General features: G+C 42.2%; 1 protein-coding gene across 5 annotated transcripts; it reads left to right on the top strand.

Moving 5' to 3' along the window:
- The first annotated feature begins 8,511 nt into the window (after positions 1 to 8,511).
- On the top strand, positions 8,512 to 23,536 carry ogt.1 (O-linked N-acetylglucosamine (GlcNAc) transferase, tandem duplicate 1). Of its 5 annotated transcripts, none has more exons than XM_050041615.1 (22): positions 8,512 to 8,874; positions 10,981 to 11,131; positions 11,927 to 12,170; positions 12,522 to 12,590; positions 15,993 to 16,109; positions 16,211 to 16,290; positions 16,615 to 16,810; positions 16,929 to 17,069; positions 17,182 to 17,282; positions 17,486 to 17,639; positions 17,866 to 17,967; positions 18,081 to 18,260; positions 18,598 to 18,756; positions 18,946 to 19,035; positions 19,149 to 19,274; positions 19,382 to 19,552; positions 19,670 to 19,786; positions 20,134 to 20,304; positions 20,665 to 20,817; positions 20,907 to 21,159; positions 21,344 to 21,467; positions 21,548 to 23,536. In XM_050041615.1, the coding sequence occupies exons 1-22, from the start codon at positions 8,838 to 8,840 to the stop codon at positions 21,726 to 21,728; spliced, it is 3,117 nt and encodes a 1,038-aa protein (XP_049897572.1). In that variant the 5' UTR covers positions 8,512 to 8,837; the 3' UTR covers positions 21,729 to 23,536. The 5 variants fall into 5 exon arrangements, with proteins under 5 accessions (XP_049897572.1, XP_049897571.1, XP_049897570.1 ...); XM_050041614.1 differs by having other exon boundaries at positions 18,081 to 18,278; XM_050041613.1 differs by having other exon boundaries at positions 10,951 to 11,131.
- Positions 23,537 to 23,899: the final 363 nt, after the last annotated feature.

The following is a 23,899-nucleotide window of genomic DNA, read 5'->3' as shown; positions in this document are numbered from 1 at the left end:
TCCTGCCCTGGATTGTCCCTCTGATGACTGAAGAGCCAAACGTTCACGAGACTTTTATCGAGGGCCAAATTATCCACAAAGGGTCTTTTCCTCTCCAAAACAAACAGACATGGTGGTTTAAATCAGTAAAAACACTGAATAAAGCAGTTTCACATTTGAAACTCAATGTTTTTCTGATGCTGCTTGTCGCATAGGGGCTCCTAATAACAGCAGCCTAAATGCAAATGGCACTATCGCCACTGTCTGGTTTGTTCATTCTGGACAAGGACCCCCTCCCAGTGCAGATTAGGCTACAGCGTATTCTAAGGTAATGAAAAATGGCAGCATGCAAAACTATGACACACACTACGTACACTACGCTATACAATTAACTACATGCAGACATCGCTGTCGATGATAGATCCAGTGCAGTGGACAGAGCGCAGTGGACATGACAAACTAGGCCCCCAGAGGTTCATTGATTTATTGTAAACTAGTTATATTATTATGTAATAAACACATAATGCAAACATAGAGTGAGTAATTTTAACAGTGGTGGTTAAAGACCTCTGCAACTCTTCTGCTGTGATGATGTCAAAGGTCACCACCTCATCCACTCCCTCACTGACCCTTGTTTCTGCACCAGCAACCCCTGACCTTTAACCCCCGTGTTTCCCCCTAGTTGGTCCTGTTTCCTCGGGCCTGTGTGCAGGGAGGGACCCAGAGTTGTGGAGAAAAGGTTAAAGATCATTCAAGTGTACAGAGCTCCTTATAAGGGATGTAAGATTTTAGCACAACACCTGTAACATTACAAAGAAGAGCACTTCTCAGCACCACACAGGAGTATGTTCGCTATGGAGTGGACATGTAAATCATCAGTTACACTGCTTCATATAAATCTTATGTACGCATAAGAGGGCCCGACCTTTCACCCAGTTTTACATTCTTAATGTTTTCACTTTTCATTCAGACAAAAGTTCACACGATTCCTGCAATTGTTTTGCGGGAGATAACACAGGAAAACCAGAGGACGTAATCCTCTGAATCTGCACAGTTTGCAGATAAATAGAGAAATAACTCATTTATATTGTGGCATTTGAGAAAATAACTATCTCTCTGACAATGGGAAAAGTCCGCCTTGCCTGTAAAGTAATATTAGACAGTAAATTTCACTACTCTCTGCTCTTTCGGTGGCCTTTGACCCTTGCAGCTTCACCACCACAGCTGTGTCTGAATGCCACCCAACACTGTCTCTCTTAACCTTGAGGACTAGTGCAAAAAAGAACACAGACTTTTCCTAAACTCCTAATTGCATAAAGTTGACTGTTCATTTATTTTGTTGTTATGGGGCACTACTTTGGCCTGTTACATCATGTATAATTCAATTTAGGGTGTGTAACTGTGAGTAGATAATGATATAATCACTGTCTGTACTTACCTAACAGCTGTATTTGAAGTCAGAACAGGGTGTGATCAGTGCAAATTCAAAGTGACCAAGGTAAAAGTGTTTGAACCATAGCAGCCCAGTCCCACACTGATTAGAAGTTTTACTCCAATTATCCGCTTCACTTCCCCAGTTTTCATATCTACAGTAAAACCACAGCCATCACTCAGGATTCAGCCTAAAATTCTTCTCATAATTTTTGCTGCAACATGACAGTTTACAAGAGGAGGTCAGAACACCTACAATAATGGTCAGCTTTGTGCCTTGTCATTATGGTCTCCCTGTTTATATGTGTGCATAAGTGTGTGTGCGAGCGTGAAGTTGTCTGGAGGGTGTTTTATTGCACCCTGCGGTAAGGGGCAGTGGATTTGGTGGTCGACAGGCAGCAGCTACGCCTTTTCCTCCGGACTCTTTCCCTGTTCCTTCCACAGCCGCTGTGGTCCAACCCGTTTCCGACCTATGCTGAGTACACACAGATACAGACACACACGCAGAATAAACACACAAATTGGCCAGGCATGATTGCACATGTACACTCTTGCACATGCATGAAGTAACGAACAGTAAAAAAAACACTGGAGCACCCTGGCCATCTCTTCAAGATGTGAGCTGGCATATGGAAAGACGCAACCCTGAGCAAAGTTACAATATTTACAAAATGTTGTCAGAACTTTTCCTCTGTACACACACTCAGATCAAGTGTGTATTGTATCTTGAAATGAGTCCCAGTTTCCGCAATATTTCTACAACTGTGTGTGTCATATAAACAGGATACATAGAGAGGAAAAGAACAGGGTGGGAAAAGACAGGCTAAGATTGGAGGTAAACTGTTCAAACAACTGCATGAAAAAAAAATTGTACAATTACTGTGAGAGGAACTCACCTCGTGGGAGGAAGGGCAAATAAACTGATCCAAATGAGAGGAAGATTCCAGACTAAACTGCGTTACCTATGAATTGTGGCTTGGCGCTGTGACTGGTGATGGTAAATGAGATTATAGATTAGACATAAACACCTCAGAGTTCAGAAAACCAGCTCTTGGCTGCTACTGCTTATTATTATTATGAAGCTTATCTCTTCAAAGTTGGTCTAATCCTTTATTGTGGCATAGTGTGCAGTTACGTAACTTGGAACAGCATCAATAAGACAGCGGGGGAAAAGTTCTCACACACAGTGGAGGACCATAGTAAGTTGGTCATGACGTATGAACTGTCAATTTACAATGTGAACAGGTGGAGTAAGTACAATTCAAACACACGAGCTACCTATTAAGCAGCTTATATGAGGGCAGCAAGTGGAGACCTTTGGTTTTAGGGTGAACAGTGCTGTATTGTGCCCTGATCCCTAGTATGGGAAGTGGTGACCCTCTTTCCGAACAAAATGTTCCCCCCGCCATGGCTGACTCACAAGGTACGGCCTATTACGCAACCAGTGGGAGGAAAAGGGGCTAGAACAGGGGAGTGGGGTTAGTGATGGATGATCCATTTTTCTGGATAAAAGGTTTCACAAAGTGGATGACTTCTGCGTGAGAACGGGACACAACACGAGCCCTATTTGCTCAAGGCTGGCCACAGGTCAATTATGCTGTAACTGTCACTGTTGAGGAAAGCCATTTGAATGATGCAGAGTGAAACTAAAAGAGGCAGAAACTGCCAGGTGAATGACCACCCCATTACTCTAAAGAGAGAGGACCACGCTATAGCCACATGGTTGTTTTATTTAGTGGAATCAGGGTGTGTGAGTACTTAAGGCCCACACAGCAATCTACCTGAAATCACAGTGTTTATAATGCATGTACAGCAGGTAATTATAGGTTAACCTCTGGCGGCTTATTTGTGTTTTTCATGTACGTTTCCACCTCCATTTGATCTTAGACAAACAATGGGATGGGCCACAACAAGTACTTTGTTTACAGTGGGAAAGAGGAGAGAAGTCACGGAGGAGCAGCGAGCATGCTCCCAGTGTTGTTTAGAGGGAGACGCCTGGTCGGTGCAAAGTCATTTTGGATTAGAAGAAGCAATAAAAAACTAAAAGGGTATAAAATAAATGATGAATATCTAAAAGAATGAGTTAATAACACTATTAAACCAACTGAAGATAAGACTTTTTCTAAAATGCAGACTCAAAGTGTTTTAACAAGCAAGTGAAAGCAAGCATCACACTCATAAAATTAATTAAAACAAGTCTGAAGTAAAAAAGCTGCGGGAGAAAAAAGATACAAAGCGTATTAAACAGTAAAAGGAACTAAAAAAAACATGAAAGACAATTCATTTAAAAATGCGACTGATTCTGCTCGTCTCCGTCTGATCTAAAGCTGCACACTGGTTCATGGAGGGTAGAACAACATCAGACAGTCAGCTGCACAACGCATACCCACATATGCAAACAGCAGAGCCTCTTAGATAGTTCAGAACCCCAGCCAGCCAGGGGGAGCCTCCTCTAATCCTTCCCCACCCCAGACATCCCGTCTCTGTGATTGCACGTCACAGGATGCCCCCTCAGGTGGATCTAAATGAGATCTGGCAAAGCTGGGATCAGTGGAGTTTTCCATCCGAGGAGACTTCTTACATGGGAGATTTAGTCTGAACCCTTGGAAAAGTCACACTTTCACCATTAAAACGCACCACAATGTTCAACATATACAGCGATATCCCGAAAACATTACCTCAGAATGCGTTTGACTTACAATGCACTGTTCTCTTGAAGCAGTGGGTGGATGATGGGGATTAGAGTGGTGTCTGGGCCAGAGGTTGTTGCTGTTGTAACTGGTAGAGATTCCCAGAGGGTGAATAAAAGCCAGGGAAGGGTTTGGGAGGGTGTCAGTCACATGGTGTAATTAATAGCAGAGACTGACAGCTGCTGTCATGAGAGGTGTCACCAGGTCCTCCGGGTTGCCGCTCTCCTCCTCGCAGAGACGGGGTGGAAGGGAGGACACAGGAGAAGAGGAGCGGGCAGGCTGATATGAGAGAGGTCAGGGAGTCAGAGGAACGACAGGTGATGAATGCAGAGGTTTAAGGGCGGCACCAGGCAGGCCCTGACACCTTCACTGCGAACATCAGCCCTGACCTGTCCTGGACCTGCACACTGATACCAATGGACACGGGATCAGACAGGGTTAAAGGGGCAGTTCACCCCAAAATCAAATATTTTTTCCTCTTACCTGCAGTGCTATTTATCAATCTACATTGTTTTGGTGTGAGATACTCCTATATAATGGAACTAGACGGGACTTTTCTCACTACCGAACTACACTTGCGAACTGTATTACCATGCAGAAGGAAGCATGCAGGCCCTCTGTGATGTGGACACCAAAGTACTTTGAGCTGTCCCCCTCTCCACCCAGAAATCGTAGACATTATGGGGGGTGTAGTTCCTTCCTTGCTTCCTTCTTAAGTCCACTATCGTCTCCTTAGCTTGGCTGACGTTCAGATTCAGAGATGAGCTAGTTAACATTACAGCTCAGCCAAGGAGGATGCCATTAATATTCACATCTCCTGCTGTCATTAAAAACATTTAGACACTGCTGTTGAGTTTTTCAAATGAACTTTTTTGGCGCTTTGATCACCAGAAGCCGAGTTCCACTTAGTTCCATTATATTCAAGGGAAAGGCAGACATCTCTACTGCCGATATCTCCAATATTCAAAAACTCACACCAAAACAATCTAGATTAATAAACAGCACTACAGGTAAAAAGATAAATATGCATTTTCGATTCTGAGGTGAACTGTCCCTTTAAACCTTGTTGCGTGACTTTATTGATGACATATGATGATGATCTGCCATTTGTATTTTTCCCCATCTGCACTCAATTGTTTCAAATTAATACCACTGTCAGAGGTAAGTGTCAAAGTAACTTAAAACAGACACTATCTGTATTTCCCCACCTGTGCTAAATAAAGTTTAACACATAACTCCAGAGAGGTGAGTACAACTTCAAACAGAAACAAACATTTTACAGAGTGCATTTTTCTACATAGCTGTGTTGTTCAGACACAACTTCCAACCGCAAAATGTGTAGCTATAAAACATCACCCGACAAATGTCTTAAATAAAGGCCAGGAGGATGAATCAAACTGCAGGTACCTGATAATTAACTTGGCTGGCAGCTAGAAGTCCAATATCTGCTTGTATGTTTTCCACAAAGTGCAGTTATTCTTAGCACACGTCAGTTATTTAAAAACTCTGGCAAAATGAAGACTGTAATATCCTAAATCACAATGTTTTTGAAGTATTGCATGTTCAAAAGTGACTCGACAGTCACAGTAGGTATGCTGACCTGTGCTGCAGCAGCGAAGATGCTACTGAAGAAATGTCTTTGTTCTGTTTTTTCTGTCTGTCGGACAGAGGGAAAGCTTGGAGTGATAAATGCTGCGAGGCTGCCGACCATCTGGCAAAGCAATAAAGTGTTGTGCTCATGCAGACATGATGGTTGTCTAGTTTTTTGCCGCTGATTTACTCGGAACCTGCTTGTTGTTTATCATTTATTAGCAATCTTTTAAGTGTAGCCATTTATGTTTTTTCCCCTTCACTGACTTCTATGTAAAGACAGCTGACAAATTTAGGAAGCACATAGTCCATCTACTGGCTCTTTTTTCCCATGCAAGTTATAATCCTAAGGGCAAGTCTAGCAGCTGCAGGATTGCTTGTAACTATTCCGTCTTTCAGGATGTTTATTTAAAAAGATGCACTTGACGCAGTTGATTTTTAACTTGATAGTTATGTATAATTTTATCCAGGACATGAATGTTTTTTTTTTTTTGCATCCCTGTGACGCTGGAGCATAAATTCTGAATTCTAGGACCTCTGGAAAACACCAATACCACAGCCATAAAATCAAGAGGACTCATTGATCAGTAAGCCTGCAACTGTGGATGGGTATTGCTGGCGTCCATGATGACTGTTCCAGATGTGTGCGAGCAAAAGAAAATTCCCTCACACAGTGAAATTTTTCTGAGCTCACGCACTGTAAGACATGAACAGTTTTCAGTTATGAGTCACTGAATGGAGCAAAAAATAACTAACTAATGAACAAATAACTCCCTCTGTATCCCAAAGCAACCCCATTCAAGTATCTAGGAGAGCATTCCAAAACACTGCTAACAATGTGGGTCATCAGCTTTCATTGGATCTTCTCCTAAAATAAATGGGCTGAAATAATTTAGGCCAGTCATTTAGTGGCAGAATATTCTGGCCTGGCAATTAAACAGCACAACAAACTCCCGATATCTCCAGGCTATGCTGAGATTTTTAACAACAGCCCGGTCTAAATTGACCTGTGAGTGAATGAACCTCTTGCTCTCACGTGCTTCCTAAAATAGCTCGTGTGAAAGCAGGGTCTGTTGTGGAGAGCTGTCACCGACCCTTTAGGCAGGAGAAGATGCGTTCACCCTGACCGCCTTCCTAGTGACTGTAGCCTGCACAAAGATAAAGCATGTCAGATGCAATTGCCATAGACACACAGTGACCATGACATCATTCTGTGCACAAGTGACCGCTAAGCAGTGTGAAGAGCGAGAGCAAAGGAGAGGAACGCATGGAAGAGTACACAAACCCTGCGCCCTATGCATGCTTTGAGCACACAGAGCAAAGCCAACATGGGCAATGATGTCAACTACTTTCCCATAGAGGGACTATGGGAAAAAACTGAGGTGCAGCAAGCAGTAGCCCCCTTTTCAACATCTTCAGGGCAGAATGGCATGTTAATGACTATCACTTTACGGGCCACATCCCTAAAACTGACGTGTGTCAAACATGAATGAACTAAAGAGATAATGTGAATAATGAGGGTCTGTGTTGCCTATAATTAAGGTTTTAACTGAATATTTACTGATGTTTGAAATAAAACTCTATCAGTGGTGTGAAATGTTCACCAACTATTTAACAGTTGAAAACAAACACCATATCACAACCCAGGGAATCTTCTTGTTGACTACAGGCAGGTATATCACATATGTTGGACCTGCAGAAATGACAAAATCTGAGGTAAACTCATGTCCAAAGTCACTTTGCAGAGTCCAGAAATCTTTCTTTACAATAGCTTTACAAAGGTTGCCCTCTGTTGGTGATTATGAATCTTGCATACCATCTGCACAGAGGCCCACACAGGCTACAATACTTTTACAGCTGAGTAGTATGCCTATCCTTATACAGTTTGGCTGAGCCACAGATTCAAAAACAGATTAACAAAATTGTTACACAAAGGCAAGGTTCTGCATGAGGCTCAAACTGCACCTAGGGCAGTGCTGCATGCCCCTAGACACTAGAATATTTAACACCAAACAGCACAGTGAAATAAAGCAATTACATTAACTTGCATGGTTGCCAATGCATTATATATGGAGTTATGTGCTGTTTAATTAATGTGGTAAAGAAATGCATGGCTGTGCATGTTACCCACACAAAACGGTGCACATTACAGTATGTTTGCCTCCTTTACTTTTGGTAGTCTTGCACTGCTTGTGCTGTTTCTAAATGCCAGAGCACTACCACAAAGCTACCTCTCTGCATTTGTCTGGGCCTACACATGTCAAAACAGGCAAAATATGGTGTAACCTATATTCCACAGCTTGTGCACATAGATGTGTAAAGGTAACCTACATTTTCCAATGTGAATCCACAGCTCACTACATGCAGGTCTAGCCTGCATATTAGAGCACTGTGATTCAATTCATTATTGAATCATATGACTATCCTGTAAATATTCCATTGGTCTGTTACCTTATAGACTGCAGCAGACTTTTGCATGTCAGACATATTTAGATGTGATGCCATGATGTAATCAACATGGAAATCATGCCATCATGAATCTTTGAACGACTGATGATGATGATGCCTTTTTCCAGAAAATCCTTGCACTCTCTCACTGTGCCAATGTGTTCTTCCGCGCTATATCACTTGTAATCGTTTATTTACGTCATAAACCGTAGTTATAACACACGGTAAGCAAACCATACTTCAAGCACACATCCGATTAATTATTATTCTACTAATATGACCTTTATTATAAATCCATACGGACGTTTATTCGTAATGGCGATGCGGGGATCTAGTTCCTCTTAAAAAATAAGTTCCACCCATTTCGCCATTTTATGTTCTACAGCAGCTTTGTTGTGAGGAGGAAACCAGCTTGAAGCGCGAATCTACCGTATATTTAATGCTAGTAAAAATTTAATTATTAATTATTGTAGCGAGGTTGGTAATTATTTCCAGCATTTACACTGACCACTGCAGTATATTTATTAAGCGCTGTACGGGGAGCGGTAAATCAAAATTTAGGTTAGCTTAGCTCGTCTGGCAACGTGTTTGATGTTCGCAGCCGACAAAGACGACTGCTCGTCGCACATTTTTCTCTGAAACTGTAACCCACCAGAAGACACATTGACGACCACCGTGCAAGACACGAAGACTGAGGAGATGGCGACCTCAGTGGGAAACGTGGCTGACAGCACAGGTTGGTTTATTTTAATGTAGCAGACGTTAAATGGAAAGTAGCGTGCCAAGCTGTCAAGACAATCTCATCTTGCGTTGCTGCGTTAACGTTAGCTAACGAGCGATTGAGCTGGAGGCTGGCAAGTAGCCAATGTTTATTAAAAATAATATAATAAATGTGCTAGGTTTACTGTACATTCAACCTTTCGCATCACATAACTGAATATGATGGCATTTACAACGTGGGCCCAGTTTATCGATGTTCATATTGTAGCTTCGGTCTGACGCTAACTGTACGTTATTGGTATGTTAGCGAAAGTTAGCATAGCTAATGTTGACAGGTAGCAGGTTGTAACTAGTTAATGAATCTTTTAAACAGTTAACGAGTGTCAATTTTACGACCACGTGTAAGTGTATAACGTTAAACGTTGCACTAACGTTTAACGTTACACGTGAAGCTTTGACAGGTGTGTGTGTGTATAACGTTAACGTTTGGTAAAGGCCCTAGCTTAGCAACGGTCGGCATTGTAGCTAGTTAGCTAACATGTATGCTAGCTCGAGCTACATCAAGATGCCATTGTAATTTGTTTGCTCACCGAGTGGCCAGAGAAAATGGCTTCCTATATTAAAAACGTCACCATCTTCAGAACTGATAACTGATAAAATCTAACGTTATTAGTTAACGTTTCTCGTTACTACCACCGACATCACGCGGGCCCTGCAGCGTCCTGCTTGTAAAACTGGCCGACAAAACCGCTTGGCGCAGGTGCCCAAGGTTAATGAATGTGTTTTTGTCTGCACCCACCCTGAAGCTGATCAGTGGGCAATACATCTCAGTGTGGTCCTCACTGGCATTTTGCGTGATTGCCGCATTGTGATTGGGGGCGTTATGTACTTGAAATCATCCATCCTTGTTACTCACAAGCAATATTACGTAATGGTCATGAGTGGATGAACCTGATGTAGTGCGATGTCAGTGTATGCTCAGACATGATGGTGTCAGTTTGCAGGTATGTGAATCCACTGCAACCCAGCTGGATGTCTCCATTAGACCTTCTCCACCCTTGTGTACACTTACACCATGCATGATGTGTTTATTGCATGTTGTTAATGCCACACCCTTAATACTTTGACCTCAAGTGACCCTGTAGGTCCGTCTAAAATTGGCTGTTTCAGTTTTGGCACAGAGCCTGTTGGTAATATAGAAATAACTTGAAAAAATCTGGTAAATATCATAACACAGCAAAATTGGTAGTGAAAACCAGAAACGCTTAGATGAAGATGTTAAATGATGATATTCATTCAAAAGGAAAACCTAACAATATTCATAACCCCACATATCTGTTATTTTAAGGGTGTATGTTCTTGAAATGTGACTTGACAGCTGACCTGTCAAGCTTTTGAGTCATCTTATTACATGTGAAATCCAAAGTGTTGCCAGAACTGAAAATTTCTCCCAGTGTAACATCCCTGTCCCTGTTTGTTTTTCCATCTCATGCATGAAATTTGTTGCCAAACTTTGTATTACTTTTTACTTCTTTGTGGATGGAAACCCTGATTACTGGGGTTTATATGAAATCTCATGCCTTTTTATTTAAAAAAAAAAAAAAAAAAGAAGAAGGTCTTTCGGCTTAGTGGTCTCCTTTGAAATTATTTTCACTTTAGAATTTACAAGTGAAACATAATGTAGTAGTACATATGTAGTTTCATTTCTTTAAAGAAGATGCAGTCAATTTAAACATGTTGCCAGAAGTGGTCAGCACTTATTTCTAATTCTTACATTTCGTCATACAGAAAAAAGAGGCAAGTGTTTATTGAACAAGAAATTAATTTTTTAAAATCAAATTGTGACCCCAAGAATCGAAATCGTAATGTAAAATTCTTATAGATTTGTTTAAATTTCAACACTTGTTCTCAAAGCTCCCTTCATGTTCCCCGTTGCCTTGTTTTCTGTTGAGTTCAAAATTTTAGCCATTATTTGTCCTTGACAGCATTAGTGTCATCTCTTTATTTTTTGTTTTCATTTGTCTGCTTTAATTTCTTCCATCACCTCTAACATGTTGTTTCCCCCCTTCCTTGGGTTGTGTTGGTGCTCCAGAACCGACAAAACGTATGCTTTCCTTCCAAGGGTTGGCCGAGCTGGCGCACCGGGAGTATCAGTCAGGGGACTTTGAAGCAGCTGAGCGCCACTGCATGCAGCTATGGAGACAGGAGCCTGATAACACAGGCGTGCTGCTGCTCCTGTCCTCCATCCACTTCCAATGCCGAAGACTCGACAGGTGAGGTGTGGGGGGGCTGACTCTACGCACACTGAGAATGTGTCGTGGAAGTGAATAATGGGTCCTCTGTGGCTTTCAGTGCGCACAGTTGTTCTGGGGAGTCAGATGCAACAACTGAGAGTTCTTCTGGAAATCCTCTTGCTTGGTTTAATGTGGCCTCGCTCTGTCCCCTCAATGTCTCTAACACTGGTGGTGGCCATACCCTTGCTTTGCAGGTGTCCTGGTGAAGGTTTCGGGTCTTGCGAGTTACAGGTTTAAATGTTCAATCTTGTTTGTTCTTTTCTATTCCTTCAATGTACCCAATGCTGACAGTATACTCCGAAGTAATTTCAGTTAAGTTTGTTGTTGTGTTACTGTCAAATAAAGCCCTAAAACGAATATGACAGACCAGACAATGGACAGACAAATCGAAGTTCGGTGAGTGATCTTTCATTGTTGTAAAAATAATTAGCAGTAGGTAGTGAAGCATGTACACTGGGACAGTTGAAGCGAAATATGGAGCATATTCTTCATTGTATATGAAACATTTGTCTGTGCAAACACATCTTTATTTGGAGTATACTGCCAGCATGTTAATTACTTTGCATCATGGACACTGAAACAATGTTTGTGAAATATGTGTTATAGTGTGTCATGTATTAATGTTGTCAACGTTTTAAGGATATTTGCCTTGAAACATCTTTCTCTTTTTCACCACTTGCACATCGCTGCTGCTTCTGCACAAGGCACTGAGCCAACGCTACCAGCCACTCTCCTCAGGTTTGTGACCATTCTGTGCCCATTCTGGCCCTACAGGTCTGCTCATTTCAGCACCTTGGCCATCAAACAGAACCCGCTGTTGGCCGAGGCCTACTCCAACCTGGGAAACGTGTACAAGGAGCGTGGGCAACTGCAGGAGGCCATAGAGCATTATCGCCATGCCCTGAGACTGAAGCCAGATTTTATCGACGGATACATCAACCTGGCAGCAGCTCTGGTGGCCGCGGGGGACATGGAGGGAGCAGTGCAGGCTTATGTGTCTGCATTACAGTACAACCCTGTAAGTGACATGCCATCTGATGAAATCCTGAAAGAGTAACTCAACACTAGGCTGTAAAGCAGTGTTTTCATCACTGGTAGGCATGGTTTAGTGTGGTCAGAAATAGGCCCCGTTGCACCTGTAACCACAGTCAACAGGGATGTCCCAAGGTCCGGGACTACACCTGTTTTTCACTGCAGTAAGGTGAAACATTAAACCGCTGGAGGATAGCAAAGACGGGGGTGTTAAGTTACTCTTTAAATTCACAGCAAACTCACATCTGCTCGTAAAGCAAACATGATCTGTGATCGTGATCTGTGGTTTATTGTAGCAGTAAAACTAAATTTATTTATTTATTTTTCCCCCACCTAGGATCTGTATTGTGTGCGCAGTGACTTGGGCAACTTGCTTAAAGCCCTTGGACGTTTGGAGGAGGCCAAGGTATGTTACAGCGCGTTGGTGGTTTTATATATGTGTTGTCTGTATTTTTGTTGTAGTTTTGTTTTTTCTTTTCTTTTCTTTTTCCAAATACACATTTTTTTTGTTTCTAGTGTCCCCCCACTAAGGCCATAGACATTGTTCCTCTCTCCCTTTTGACATTTTTGAGCCAAATTGAGTCCTTTCCTTTCAACATCCTCGGCCAAGCGAAGGACAGGACGTGGTACCTTTTTTCTCATTTCAGTTACAGTAAGCTTCTCACCCCTATTTGACTTAAAAACAACCTTTGGAGGTATTGGACGGCAATGAGTTAACACCCATGAGAGGCAACCTTTTTTTTTTTTGTATTTTTTCAAATATATAATCATAGTATACAGATTTTTTGTTGATTACTTTTTAGACAGCTTCATCTGTTTTGTTTTTCAGTATAGTACATGTATCACATTTGTCCCCACCCTGTATCACTTTTAGTCCCAATGTCTTTTGCTTTACCCCAACTTTTTACCAGAGGCCAGCTCCTCCCCTTTCAGGAAGAAAGGCTGGAGTTTTTGAATTGAAACATTTGATCTATATTGTCGTCATTGAACCTCAGCCCATGCATTTTCATATAGATTTTGGAGGGAAAATGCTGGCTCGGTCTTTGAAGAATATATGAACTGATGAGAAGCTAGTTTATCTTTGCAGTGCAAAAGATAAGATGGTTTCTAACCTAACCACTACACTCCAGTATGGTTATTTGAGTGCCCCATGACACGCTTTTGGTCTTGCTCTTTGTTTCTTGCTGTCAGTACAGTTGCTGCCAGTGTGGGTTACACTTCCTTTTGTCATTTTAAGGCTTCTGTCCACTACTGTAACTGGGCTCCCTGGGTTGGGTCAAATGTGAGGATGTGGAGTTGTCTCAGTGGTTACAGGCCATCTTATTTCGTGCTAGAGGGGGGTAAAGGAGTGGGGAGGAGCATCAGGGAGTCACAAGCTCCCCTGCTCTGTCGCTCCACCCCCCGCGCGCTTGCTAAGGATTGGTGGAGTGTGCGCGCTAAGAGCTGCCTTCCTGACCCTTCTGATCCCCAGTCAGTGCTCAAGCACACCCCCACTGTGCTTTTCATGCACACATGCATTAATTCTGTCTTTGACTATGGTTGATAATGAAAATTGCACCCAGCTGGCTATCTATGTTGATATCCACTGTGATTGAATAGCGTGTAAATCTGTTGGTTTGACAGAGCACATTCTCAAGTGCCTTAAAATGGTTCAAGTGTCGTCAGGCAGACAGCTCACAATCTGTACTCCACCTCCTGCGTCAGATGCTGGGTTAGAAAGACAGGCACGCGCAGCAACAGCGATGACTTCTTTATTTCAGAGCTTTGGAGGCTTCTAGATACCAATAATTACACCACAGACTTTTCTCCCTACCCCATTGGCCAGGATTCAAGAAAGCAGGCCAGGATAAAGAAATCAAAGATTTGAAAATCTTCTATGAAAATGCTAAAAGAATGAAAGAAAAGCAATGATTAATACTTCTTCCCTTTTCCTTCAAATATGTAATATTATTCCCAAAGAAATGGGATCAGTTCATTTGGGCAAGATCAAGCCAGTAACTGCCCTCCTGTAGTTTGATATGAAAACTGAATTGATGGACAGCCAGCCAATTTGATCTAAATCTATATTTTACTGTTAACATGTGGAACATATCAAAGCCTTTCTTCCCTCCCAGTTACCCATAAAGCATTTCTTTTGTTTTCTTTGAAATGAAACATTCATTGCATGAATGAAAACTAAGAATAGTCTGTTTTATGTTTGTTGTGATTTGGAAGAACCTGTTTTATTTCCATATTTTAAAAAAGAATGTATTGTTTGAAGACTTTTACTAACGATCTTGTTTTCTGATTTTGTCTCTTTTGGTTTTTCCACAACTGATATTGTTATTTAGAAGGTTTCAGGTGGGTGACACTATTCCTGCGTAGGTGCCTGGCGGAAAGGAACACTAGGGCAGCCTCAGTCCTCTCCTCTTCTTCCAGCCAGCTGCGGCCACCACTCTGACAAAGTCCAAAAATATGGTAACGGGTTTGTAACTGACAACAAAAGAAAAACCACCTCACTTCATGCTCCTCTGTCTTGTGGCTTCCTTTGAAGAGCAAAAGAAAAAAAAAATTAGCAAAATAAATTACAGTAAGCATTTCTTACAGTATGCTATACTAATTACCCAATTCTGTAGAAGTAAAAAGAAGCTAGGATTTGGAAGCAATAATCGTGAAAAACAAGTAAGAACCCTCTAACTCTTACATGTTGTTTATTTTTCCTATTTTGTTTTGTTTTTCCTTCTTTATTTGGAGTTGCAGCGTTCTGATGATGATGCAGATAGTGCGCTGTGAGTCTGCAGTAGCGCAGGGGCTGCGCAGCGATATCCTCCAAGCGACCAAAAAGGCGGAAAGCGCAAGCATGCGACCCACACCCCCTCACTCCCTTTGGCCTGTTGGTTGCGGACCTCTCCCCACCCACAACCAGCCTCGCTCCCAAATGCCCCAAATCTCAGACATAATTGGCCTCTAAACATTTACTTTGTCATGTGCAGTAAAACCTTTTTACGAATTCAGTGTAAAAAGGCATATTGTTGATTGGCTGTTAATCTCCAAATGCCCCGTCTTAACATTACAGTGTAGCCACTGGTTGACCCCTCCCCCTTCTGAGATACTGTATGGATGCTGAGTGTGTGCCAGTCTGGTGTTTCAGGTGTTCTACCAGGGGTTGTTGGTCTGCAGCTGTCCTATCTGGCCATACAGCGAGCGCAGCAGCAAAGTAACGACCTTTGCCAGGAGCAAGGTCGCGCAAACAGCATTATATGGTGCATTGTGGTGGTGATGTTGGCAATAGACTCACACCTCGCGCCTGCGTTTGTTGCGCATGCATTACAGGGACCATCACTTTCACGAACTGCCCAGCATCCCAGGTTGTGAGATATTATCCCACATGAAACATACAACATTTATGACATTTATAATATTAAAAACTAATTATATTTAACTAATCAGTGTTGATATTATTAGAGTGCAGCAAACTGTACCTGATGTGGGGACCACGACTTTTTGCGAGAATGTGGTCATAACTGAAGGATGAGGGCATACGTGAGGGTGTTGGTTGGATCCGCGCAGCGTAGGAAAAAGCAATGCAGCTTAGCGCGGCAGAATTGTGCGCACGCAAGCCCATGCTGTAGACTCACTTTTTGCCATGGTGGAGAATAGTCACTAATTTTGCTTTCTCTGCCCTTTTTGTTTTTTCTTGCTTTTATTCTCAATCTTCTATTTGTTTTTATTTTACAATCCCCTATCCTCCCCCTCTACACACTATACCTCCCCCTTTTCTACCTCTTCTACTCCTTTCCTGTGGTTTTTCATTGTAAACCCACTGAAGGCTTGTTACCTGAAAGCCATTGAGACTCAGCCCAACTTTGCAGTGGCTTGGAGCAACCTGGGCTGTGTGTTTAATGCCCAAGGAGAGATATGGTTGGCCATACACCATTTTGAAAAGGTCAGTTGCATAATTCTTTGTAACATTTGTCAATCTGACTGCTCTCTGTCTTGGTATATTCTTGTGTTGTTCCATGTTTTAAAGCTTGGTTTCCATTTTAGGCTGTGACTCTGGACCCAAATTTCCTTGATGCATACATCAATTTAGGAAATGTTCTGAAGGAAGCCCGCATCTTTGACAGGTGAGTCCAAATCATGACACAGTAGACCATATAATACTCCCTTTGTGAACTCATAGTCAATCTTTTGTCTTTTAAAAGCACCACCCCGCCACACCCTGTTTTCCATTACATTCTTGTCTGTGTTGATCCTGTAGCTGTTTTTTTTTTTTGGCATACCATTGTTTAGGTAGGGCAGAGTTATTGCACCTAAAATGTGTCAGCAATGTTAGACTATGTTTTTTAATAGCCCGTGACAAGTTATTTAAAAAGAAGATAACCACAATTTCAAATTTTCAGTAAAAGATTGATCTTATCTTGTATCCACACCTTGTGTCATGTTTCCAGAGCGGTGGCTGGATACCTGAGAGCCCTGAGTCTCAGCCCCAACCATGCAGTTGTCCATGGAAACCTGGCCTGTGTCTACTATGAGCAAGGCCTCATTGACCTGGCTATTGACACCTACCGTCGGGCTATTGAACTGCAGCCCCACTTCCCTGATGCCTACTGTAATCTGGCAAACGCCCTGAAGGAGAAAGGCAATGTAAGGCAGCACTTTATGTGTGTCCCCTGTAAAGACAATCTTAAATAGTTGTTAGGTCTCTTTAAGTCAGTGAGCATCGACTGAATTTAACTTTTAAAATGCCAATGTCTTTCCCCAGGTGTCTGAAGCAGAGGAGTGCTACAACACAGCCTTGCGTTTGTGTCCAACCCATGCAGACTCTCTCAACAACTTGGCCAATATCAAGCGTGAGCAGGGCAACATTGAGGAGGCAGTTCAGCTCTACAGAAAAGCACTAGAGGTGAGTTAAGAGTCACCTGATATTATCTGGTCTGTTCAAAAAGATCGCTGTAAATGTGAGCATTGCATTTCTATACTGTTCTTCTTGCTAACCCTTTTTGTTTTTTCTTCAGGTGTTCCCAGAGTTTGCAGCAGCTCATTCTAACCTTGCCAGTGTCCTGCAGCAGCAGGGTAAACTCCAGGAGGCCCTCATGCACTACAAAGAGGCCATCAGGTTTGTAAATCTATGTTACAGTTACCTGCTGACTTGGATAAATTTAATATTATTCTACAATGGTTAAAGCAAAAACACCTGATACTCTTATAAAGTATACTGTCATAAGTCAACTGAGGCTAGGTAGAATATTTTACAAGACATATTACAGTTGAGTAGTGTCGTTACTCAAGTGTTAAAACAGTGTTCCTGTTTGGTTTTAGAATCAGCCCCACATTTGCTGATGCCTACTCCAACATGGGCAATACACTGAAGGAAATGCAGGATGTACAGGGAGCACTACAATGCTACACCCGTGCCATCCAGATCAACCCTGCCTTTGCTGATGCTCACAGCAATTTGGCCTCCATCCACAAGGTAGGAATGATTCTTAATTTTAATAGTCATTCCCTTCATGTTTGAAGTAATGATGACTGGATATGTTCAGAGTTGTGTCACATCACCAAAGGAATCAGTCAGTGACAATGTACTGAGAGATGTCTCCATGCTCGGTAAAATTCTATATGTAGGGTGGCACTTAACTTCCTGTTTATGTGCCTTCATGCATTTTGATTTGTATTCTAATGTTTCCCTTGACCATTAGGATTCTGGAAACATCCCAGAGGCCATTGCATCTTACCGCACAGCCTTGAAACTCAAGCCAGACTTCCCTGATGCGTACTGCAACCTGGCACATTGCCTGCAGGTTTGTATATGCCATTTTTGTCAAATATTTCCAATACATATAATAGTCTTTTTTTTCTCCCTTGTACTTGGCAGTTAATTTTCTAACTTCTCTAATTCCTGCTACTCTCCCAGATTGTGTGTGACTGGACAGATTATGATGAGCGGATGAAGAAGCTTGTGAGCATCGTGGCTGACCAGCTGGACAAGAACCGCTTGCCCTCAGTGCACCCACACCACAGCATGCTGTATCCACTCTCTCACGGCTTCCGCAAGGCCATTGCCGAGCGCCACGGAAACCTTTGCCTGGACAAGGTACACGCACTGATCAAAGCAAGTAAACTTCAATTCATTTTTGGGGGGGATGGAAGGTGGCTGGTGATGGCAGTGGCTTTCTGCAGGGATATGGGGAAGGTAAGGGATGGGCAAGATACCGGACGTATTTAACTTTGGAGATGAAGAGGTGGTGGTGAATGGGTTGCTTGCAGGAATGGGGGAGTGGTTTAAGGTTGGACGTAATTTTAGATAAATACGTTGTTGTTCACGGGTTGGTGTTAGTCCACTATTGCTTAAGTGTATGTAACTCAGTCAAACTACAATTAATTATCCTGCTGATGTTGTATTCTCACACTGTTGCATTTTTTTTTTACAGATTAACGCACTGCACAAACCTGCCTTTGAGCATCCGAAGGATCTGAAATCCAGCAGTGGACGTCTGCGCATTGGCTACGTCAGCTCTGACTTTGGCAACCACCCAACTTCTCACCTGATGCAGTCCATTCCTGGAATGCACAATCCTGAGAAATTTGAGGTATGGGATCTGTATTGTCATTTTAATTCAAGGAATGACAAACTTGACAGGACAAGTGTGTATAACTCTTATGACAATGTATGGTCTTGCCAGTCAGTGATACAAGGGTTGACTAAAATGGTTGATAAGTTTTGTGTATATACTGTGATGTTAATGTACGAGTCTGTACTTGTTTTTTGTTTCCTCAAGGTGTTCTGCTATGCGCTCAGCCCTGATGATAGTACCAACTTCCGTGTGAAAGTGGTTGCAGAGGCTCATCATTTCACAGACCTCTCGCAGGTAACTGTTTGCATATTTACATAGTGTTTATTAATCTTAAGGATGTGGATTTTTTACTGGCTGGGCATTTTAACAAGAAAATTTTCACTGATACTGGTTCCTCTTTCCTGCAGATTCCTTGCAATGGCAAGGCAGCCGATCGTATTCACCAGGATGGAATCCACATCCTGGTCAACATGAACGGATACACCAAGGGAGCCCGAAATGAGCTGTTTGCCCTTCGCCCTGCCCCCATTCAGGTGAGCGCTGCGTGCGATTTATGATTGACACAGTTATAGTTTATGGATGGCCATCAACTGTGCAAAACAATTGCATCTCCACAGTCATATTAATCTGATGTCAACAGACTATGTGGCTGGGTTACCCTGGAACCAGTGGGGCTCCTTTCATGGACTACATCATCTCTGACAAGGAGACGTCACCTTTGGAAGTAGCTGAGCAGTATTCTGAGAAACTGGCCTACATGCCCCATACTTTCTTCATCGGTGACCACGCCAACATGTTCCCTCACCTCAAGGTTTGTCCATCCTCCCATTCCTGCTGTTTCTGTATCGTATTTGAAGAAACAAAACCAAAAGAAAACAAAATCTAATCGGGGTGTTTGTGACATATGTTTTCTATTTTTGATCCACAGAAAAAGGCTGTGATTGATTTCAAATCTAATGGACACATCTTTGACAACCGCATCGTTCTTAATGGTATTGATCTGAAGGCCTTCTTGGACAGTCTGCCAGATGTTAAAGTGATAATGGTGAGTTGAGAGAATTTCCCCAAGAAGCAAATCGTTTAAAGTGTGTTATTGGAAAATCACTTCATTTAGTATAAGTGGTGCACTATAGTTAGGTTTTGGACCTCTAGATGGCAGTGTTTGACTGTTCATGTTTTATTGTTGACTAAGAATCATCTTTAAAAAAAAAAAAAAAAATCAGACATTTCTTTCCTTAGCATTTGCTAATAAGAAAATCTTGGCCAATGTCTGCTCATTTATATAAAAGATTTTCGGTGTTAAAAGCATTAAAACTTGTGAATATGAACTATGCAGTCAAAATTATTGTTGAATGATTTGGTATTTGAGTTGAAACTGTCTTCTGTGACCAGATGAAGTGTGACAACAACCAGGAATCTGCTGGGGACACAAATGGAGCTCTGTCCATGCCCGTAATCCCCATGAACACAGCAGCTGAAGCAATCATCAACATGATCAACCAAGGCCAAATCCAGGTCACAATCAATGGCTTCACTGTCAGCAATGGCCTGGCCACCACACAGGTATGTGTAACTTGGACACATCTGTCCATGTAAATGTAAATCTTAAGGGGTATAGCATGGGTAGAAATGCAGAAACAAGGCAAGAGCAGCAGTTTAATGTAGCCTACTACCTTCCCAGATCTTTTCAGCAGATGCAGTTGTAGTCTCTGAGACTGTGTCCTTACAGGTATGATGTCTATGTGAGGTGGAAGCACAGATTTGTTGGTGAGGGAAGTGGTGGCACTATGGATCGGCTGTAAAATGAATGATACTATCTAGGCTCTTCAAACAGAATTCTTACCAGTGGGCTCAGAGACTTATCACACTGTAGACTTGAGACCACTCTACCTCTAAAAAATACTGTTTTATCCTTCATTTTAGATCAACAACAAAGCTGCCACTGGTGAAGAGGTGCCACGCACAATTGTCGTGACAACCCGCTCCCAGTATGGTCTCCCAGAGGACTCCATCGTCTACTGCAACTTCAACCAGCTCTACAAGATTGATCCCCCTACTCTTCAGATGTGGGCCAATGTAAGTTGGACAGCAGTGGTTAAAACAGCTTTGTGTGTTTCTTCATGTAGATAGTCAGCTGTAAAACTCCCGTCTCTCTCTCTCTGCAGATCCTAAAGCGTGTGCCCAACAGTGTGCTGTGGCTTCTTCGCTTCCCAGCTGTCGGCGAGCCCAACATCCAGCAGTACGCTCAGAACATGGGTCTGCCTGGCTCCCGCATCATCTTCTCTCCGGTGGCCCCCAAGGAGGAGCATGTGAGAAGGGGCCAGCTGGCCGATGTGTGCCTGGACACTCCTCTGTGCAACGGTCACACCACAGGCATGGATGTTCTCTGGGCTGGAACGCCCATGGTCACCATGCCAGGTTAGTAAATTAGGGTGACAAAGCAGACTCAGAAGCATTGGTTGCTAATGGAATACAAATGTTTTAGTCAATACAGCCATTTTACACATTTAAAAATGTCTCATTTCTTATAACAAAATAAGTTGTATATGTTGAAACAATTCAAATGAAGGCTGCTTTTTAATTGTAAAATCTCTTGGTAAAGGTGAAACCCTCGCTTCCCGTGTGGCTGCCTCACAACTCAGCTGTCTGGGCTGCCCTGAGCTAATAGCCCACAGTCGTCAGGAGTATGAGGACATAGCAGTCAAACTGGGCTCTGACATGGAATAGTAAGTACAATTTAATCTGACATCTTAAAAAAAACTGTTAATAAACTCTGAAGTCTGACCATTTTCTTTGTCTGCTTCAGCCTGAAGATGGTCAGAGCGCGCGTCTGGAAGCAGCGGATCTGCAGCCCCCTTTTCAACACCAAGCAGTACACAATGGACCTGGAGAGGCTTTACCTGCAGATGTGGGATCACCATAGCAATGGCAACAAGCCGGAACACCTGGTCAAAATCCACTCAGTAGAGACCAGTGAGAATGCCTGAACTGGAAATTGCTGATTTCTTTTCCCCTTGTACCCCAACCATTTCCTCACTGTCTTTTTTTTTTTTTTTTTTTTTTTTTTTTTTTAACCATTATCAGCACCCTTGCTTGGAATGGCCAGTGTCCACTCCAGCCCTCTTCCTCAGTGATTGTCTCCATCACTGTCATTTACTATTAATTGGACTCTTATTTGTGAAGGAGCCAACAGATGTACACATTTTTTCCCCCCCATCACATCCGTTGTTGCGTCACACATCTGCATTTCCTGAGCCAGATGCAGCCTGAGACTTTCAGGCACCCTATCTGAGACTCTTGTGCTAAAACACAGTATATTTGGTGAGCATGAGAGGATTGTGAATGCCCTGCTTCCCTTCAGTACCTTGATCAGTGGATTTTATTTTTCTCCTGTCAGTGTGCATACAGGACTAACTGCAGCTTGTGGAGAGAATGCCCAGCCGTCATTACTTGTCGATCTATTTATAAATGGATTAAGAGTGTCGTGTGTTTTAAGAGGACATTGTTGAACCCTGACAATTGTAACTTTTTTTTATGTGTTTATTAAACAAACTTCAAAGCATGCTACAGACAGTACAGATACTAACTGCAAATAAGAAGTCTGACAGTTTTCTGACATGTTAAATTGCTTTCAACCCATAAACAAACAGAAACAGACAGCACAAAACGCACCCATCACCCTCCATTCGTCCGCCTGTCCATTGTGTCACACATCTAAGGGGGTACAAAATACACTTCCTCGAGTGACAGATGAGAAAAGGAAAAAGAAACAATGATAGAGCGGTATTGATTGGATTAAATGTCTGTTGAAGTTAAGAGTTAATGTAGGAGTGAAAGGAGTTTCAAGCTCTGAAATCTGTCACATTATTTTTTTCTAAGTGGAGAAAAGAGAAAAATCTTTAAACAAGAATCGTCCTTGCAAAGAAACTATTTCTTCAGCCTGCCCTTAGTACAGTCGATACCACTTGAGCACATGTACAAGCGGAGTTGATTTTTTTTTTTATGCCAAGCTTGAGCCCCAGCTCCTTTTCCCATGTATCATTTAGTCAGAAAAGAGAAGATGTTAAAACTGATCAAATATTGTTTTATCCTGGGGGAGACATTATTTTCTTGAAGTTTTCCAAGCAGTTAAGGAAAAGATGTGGAGTGAATTTTTGCAAAGTCACACAACTGAAAGCATCTGAATAGACCAAAGCTCGGTACACCAAACTTAGCAACAGTTTTCAAAACGTCCAAATGTCTCATCAAAGCAAAAGTCACAATTTTATAAAAGCTGGATCTAGAGTAGAGATTAAAAATAGGAGGCAGGTCTCAAGTCATCATGCCGAGCATTGTACCTGACTCCAGTTCCATCAGCTTTAACGTACAATTGTAAAACCTAGATTGCAGCTGCTCTTTACTTTGTCTTAAACTGTCACAAAATTACTGCAATGAGTAGATGTGGAAGTTTTAAAGAATAAGGTTTAAAGTGGAGACTTCTTCCCCTTGCTAAATGCCAACTTTTACCAATTTTTGTTGTCAACCAAGGAATATGTTGTGGCTGTTTTCCTGTTCGATGTCACACTTTGCTTGTAAAGTTGATTGGACAAAGCTGGACAAAGGAACTTGGGATTCATTAGGTGTCAGAGCTGTTGAGAAATTGTTCTTGTTTTTTAATCACTCAAACCAGGAACGGCATAGGTAAGTATTTTCTAAGCAGTTTTTGTTTTTGTATTGTCTGTCAACTGTATGCTGTCATTGATGCCACAGGCTATGAGTATAATAAAAAATAAAAAGATGGCAAAACTGCACTGCCTTTGGGGCTCACGTGATTGACCTTTTTGGTAGATAGAATGAAAAGACACCAGCCTTTCACTTCAGGTAGGTAGTATAGGATCACTGTGATCACATGGCAGCACTCTATAATAAATGATACGGAATATAATCCAGTCATTCTCCATGATGACAAGGTATTCAGCTGCTCTTTCAATTTCTCATACTCACTCTAGGTGTGATACAAACGTCCACTAATGGAGGATGTATGCATATATATGTTAGTATAATTATAGTGCAGAATTAAATAGAAATACTCAGTACAAAGGTGCAAGTAACTAAACGGATCAACAATGCAGTTCTGAGTCACTGCATGTGGTGATTGGTGGTGGGCGTGGACAGAACG

This window comes from Epinephelus moara, chromosome 4 (genome assembly GCF_006386435.1).
Source record: "Epinephelus moara isolate mb chromosome 4, YSFRI_EMoa_1.0, whole genome shotgun sequence".
Lineage (NCBI taxonomy): Eukaryota > Metazoa > Chordata > Actinopteri > Perciformes > Serranidae > Epinephelus > Epinephelus moara.
Note: the sequence above shows the minus strand (reverse complement) of the source record. Positions and strands in the feature narration are given on the sequence as shown.

Excerpts from the sequence above, each read along its gene's own strand:
- ogt.1 (XM_050041612.1), top strand. The coding sequence starts at position 8,838 with ATGGCGACCTCAGTGGGAAACGTGGCTGACAGCACAG. Across the intron at positions 17,968-18,080 it reads ACCTGGCACATTGCCTGCAG|ATTGTGTGTGACTGGACAGA; the intron begins GTTTGTATATGC and ends CTACTCTCCCAG. Across the intron at positions 18,279-18,597 it reads AGGTACACGCACTGATCAAA|ATTAACGCACTGCACAAACC; the intron begins GCAAGTAAACTT and ends TTTTTTTTACAG.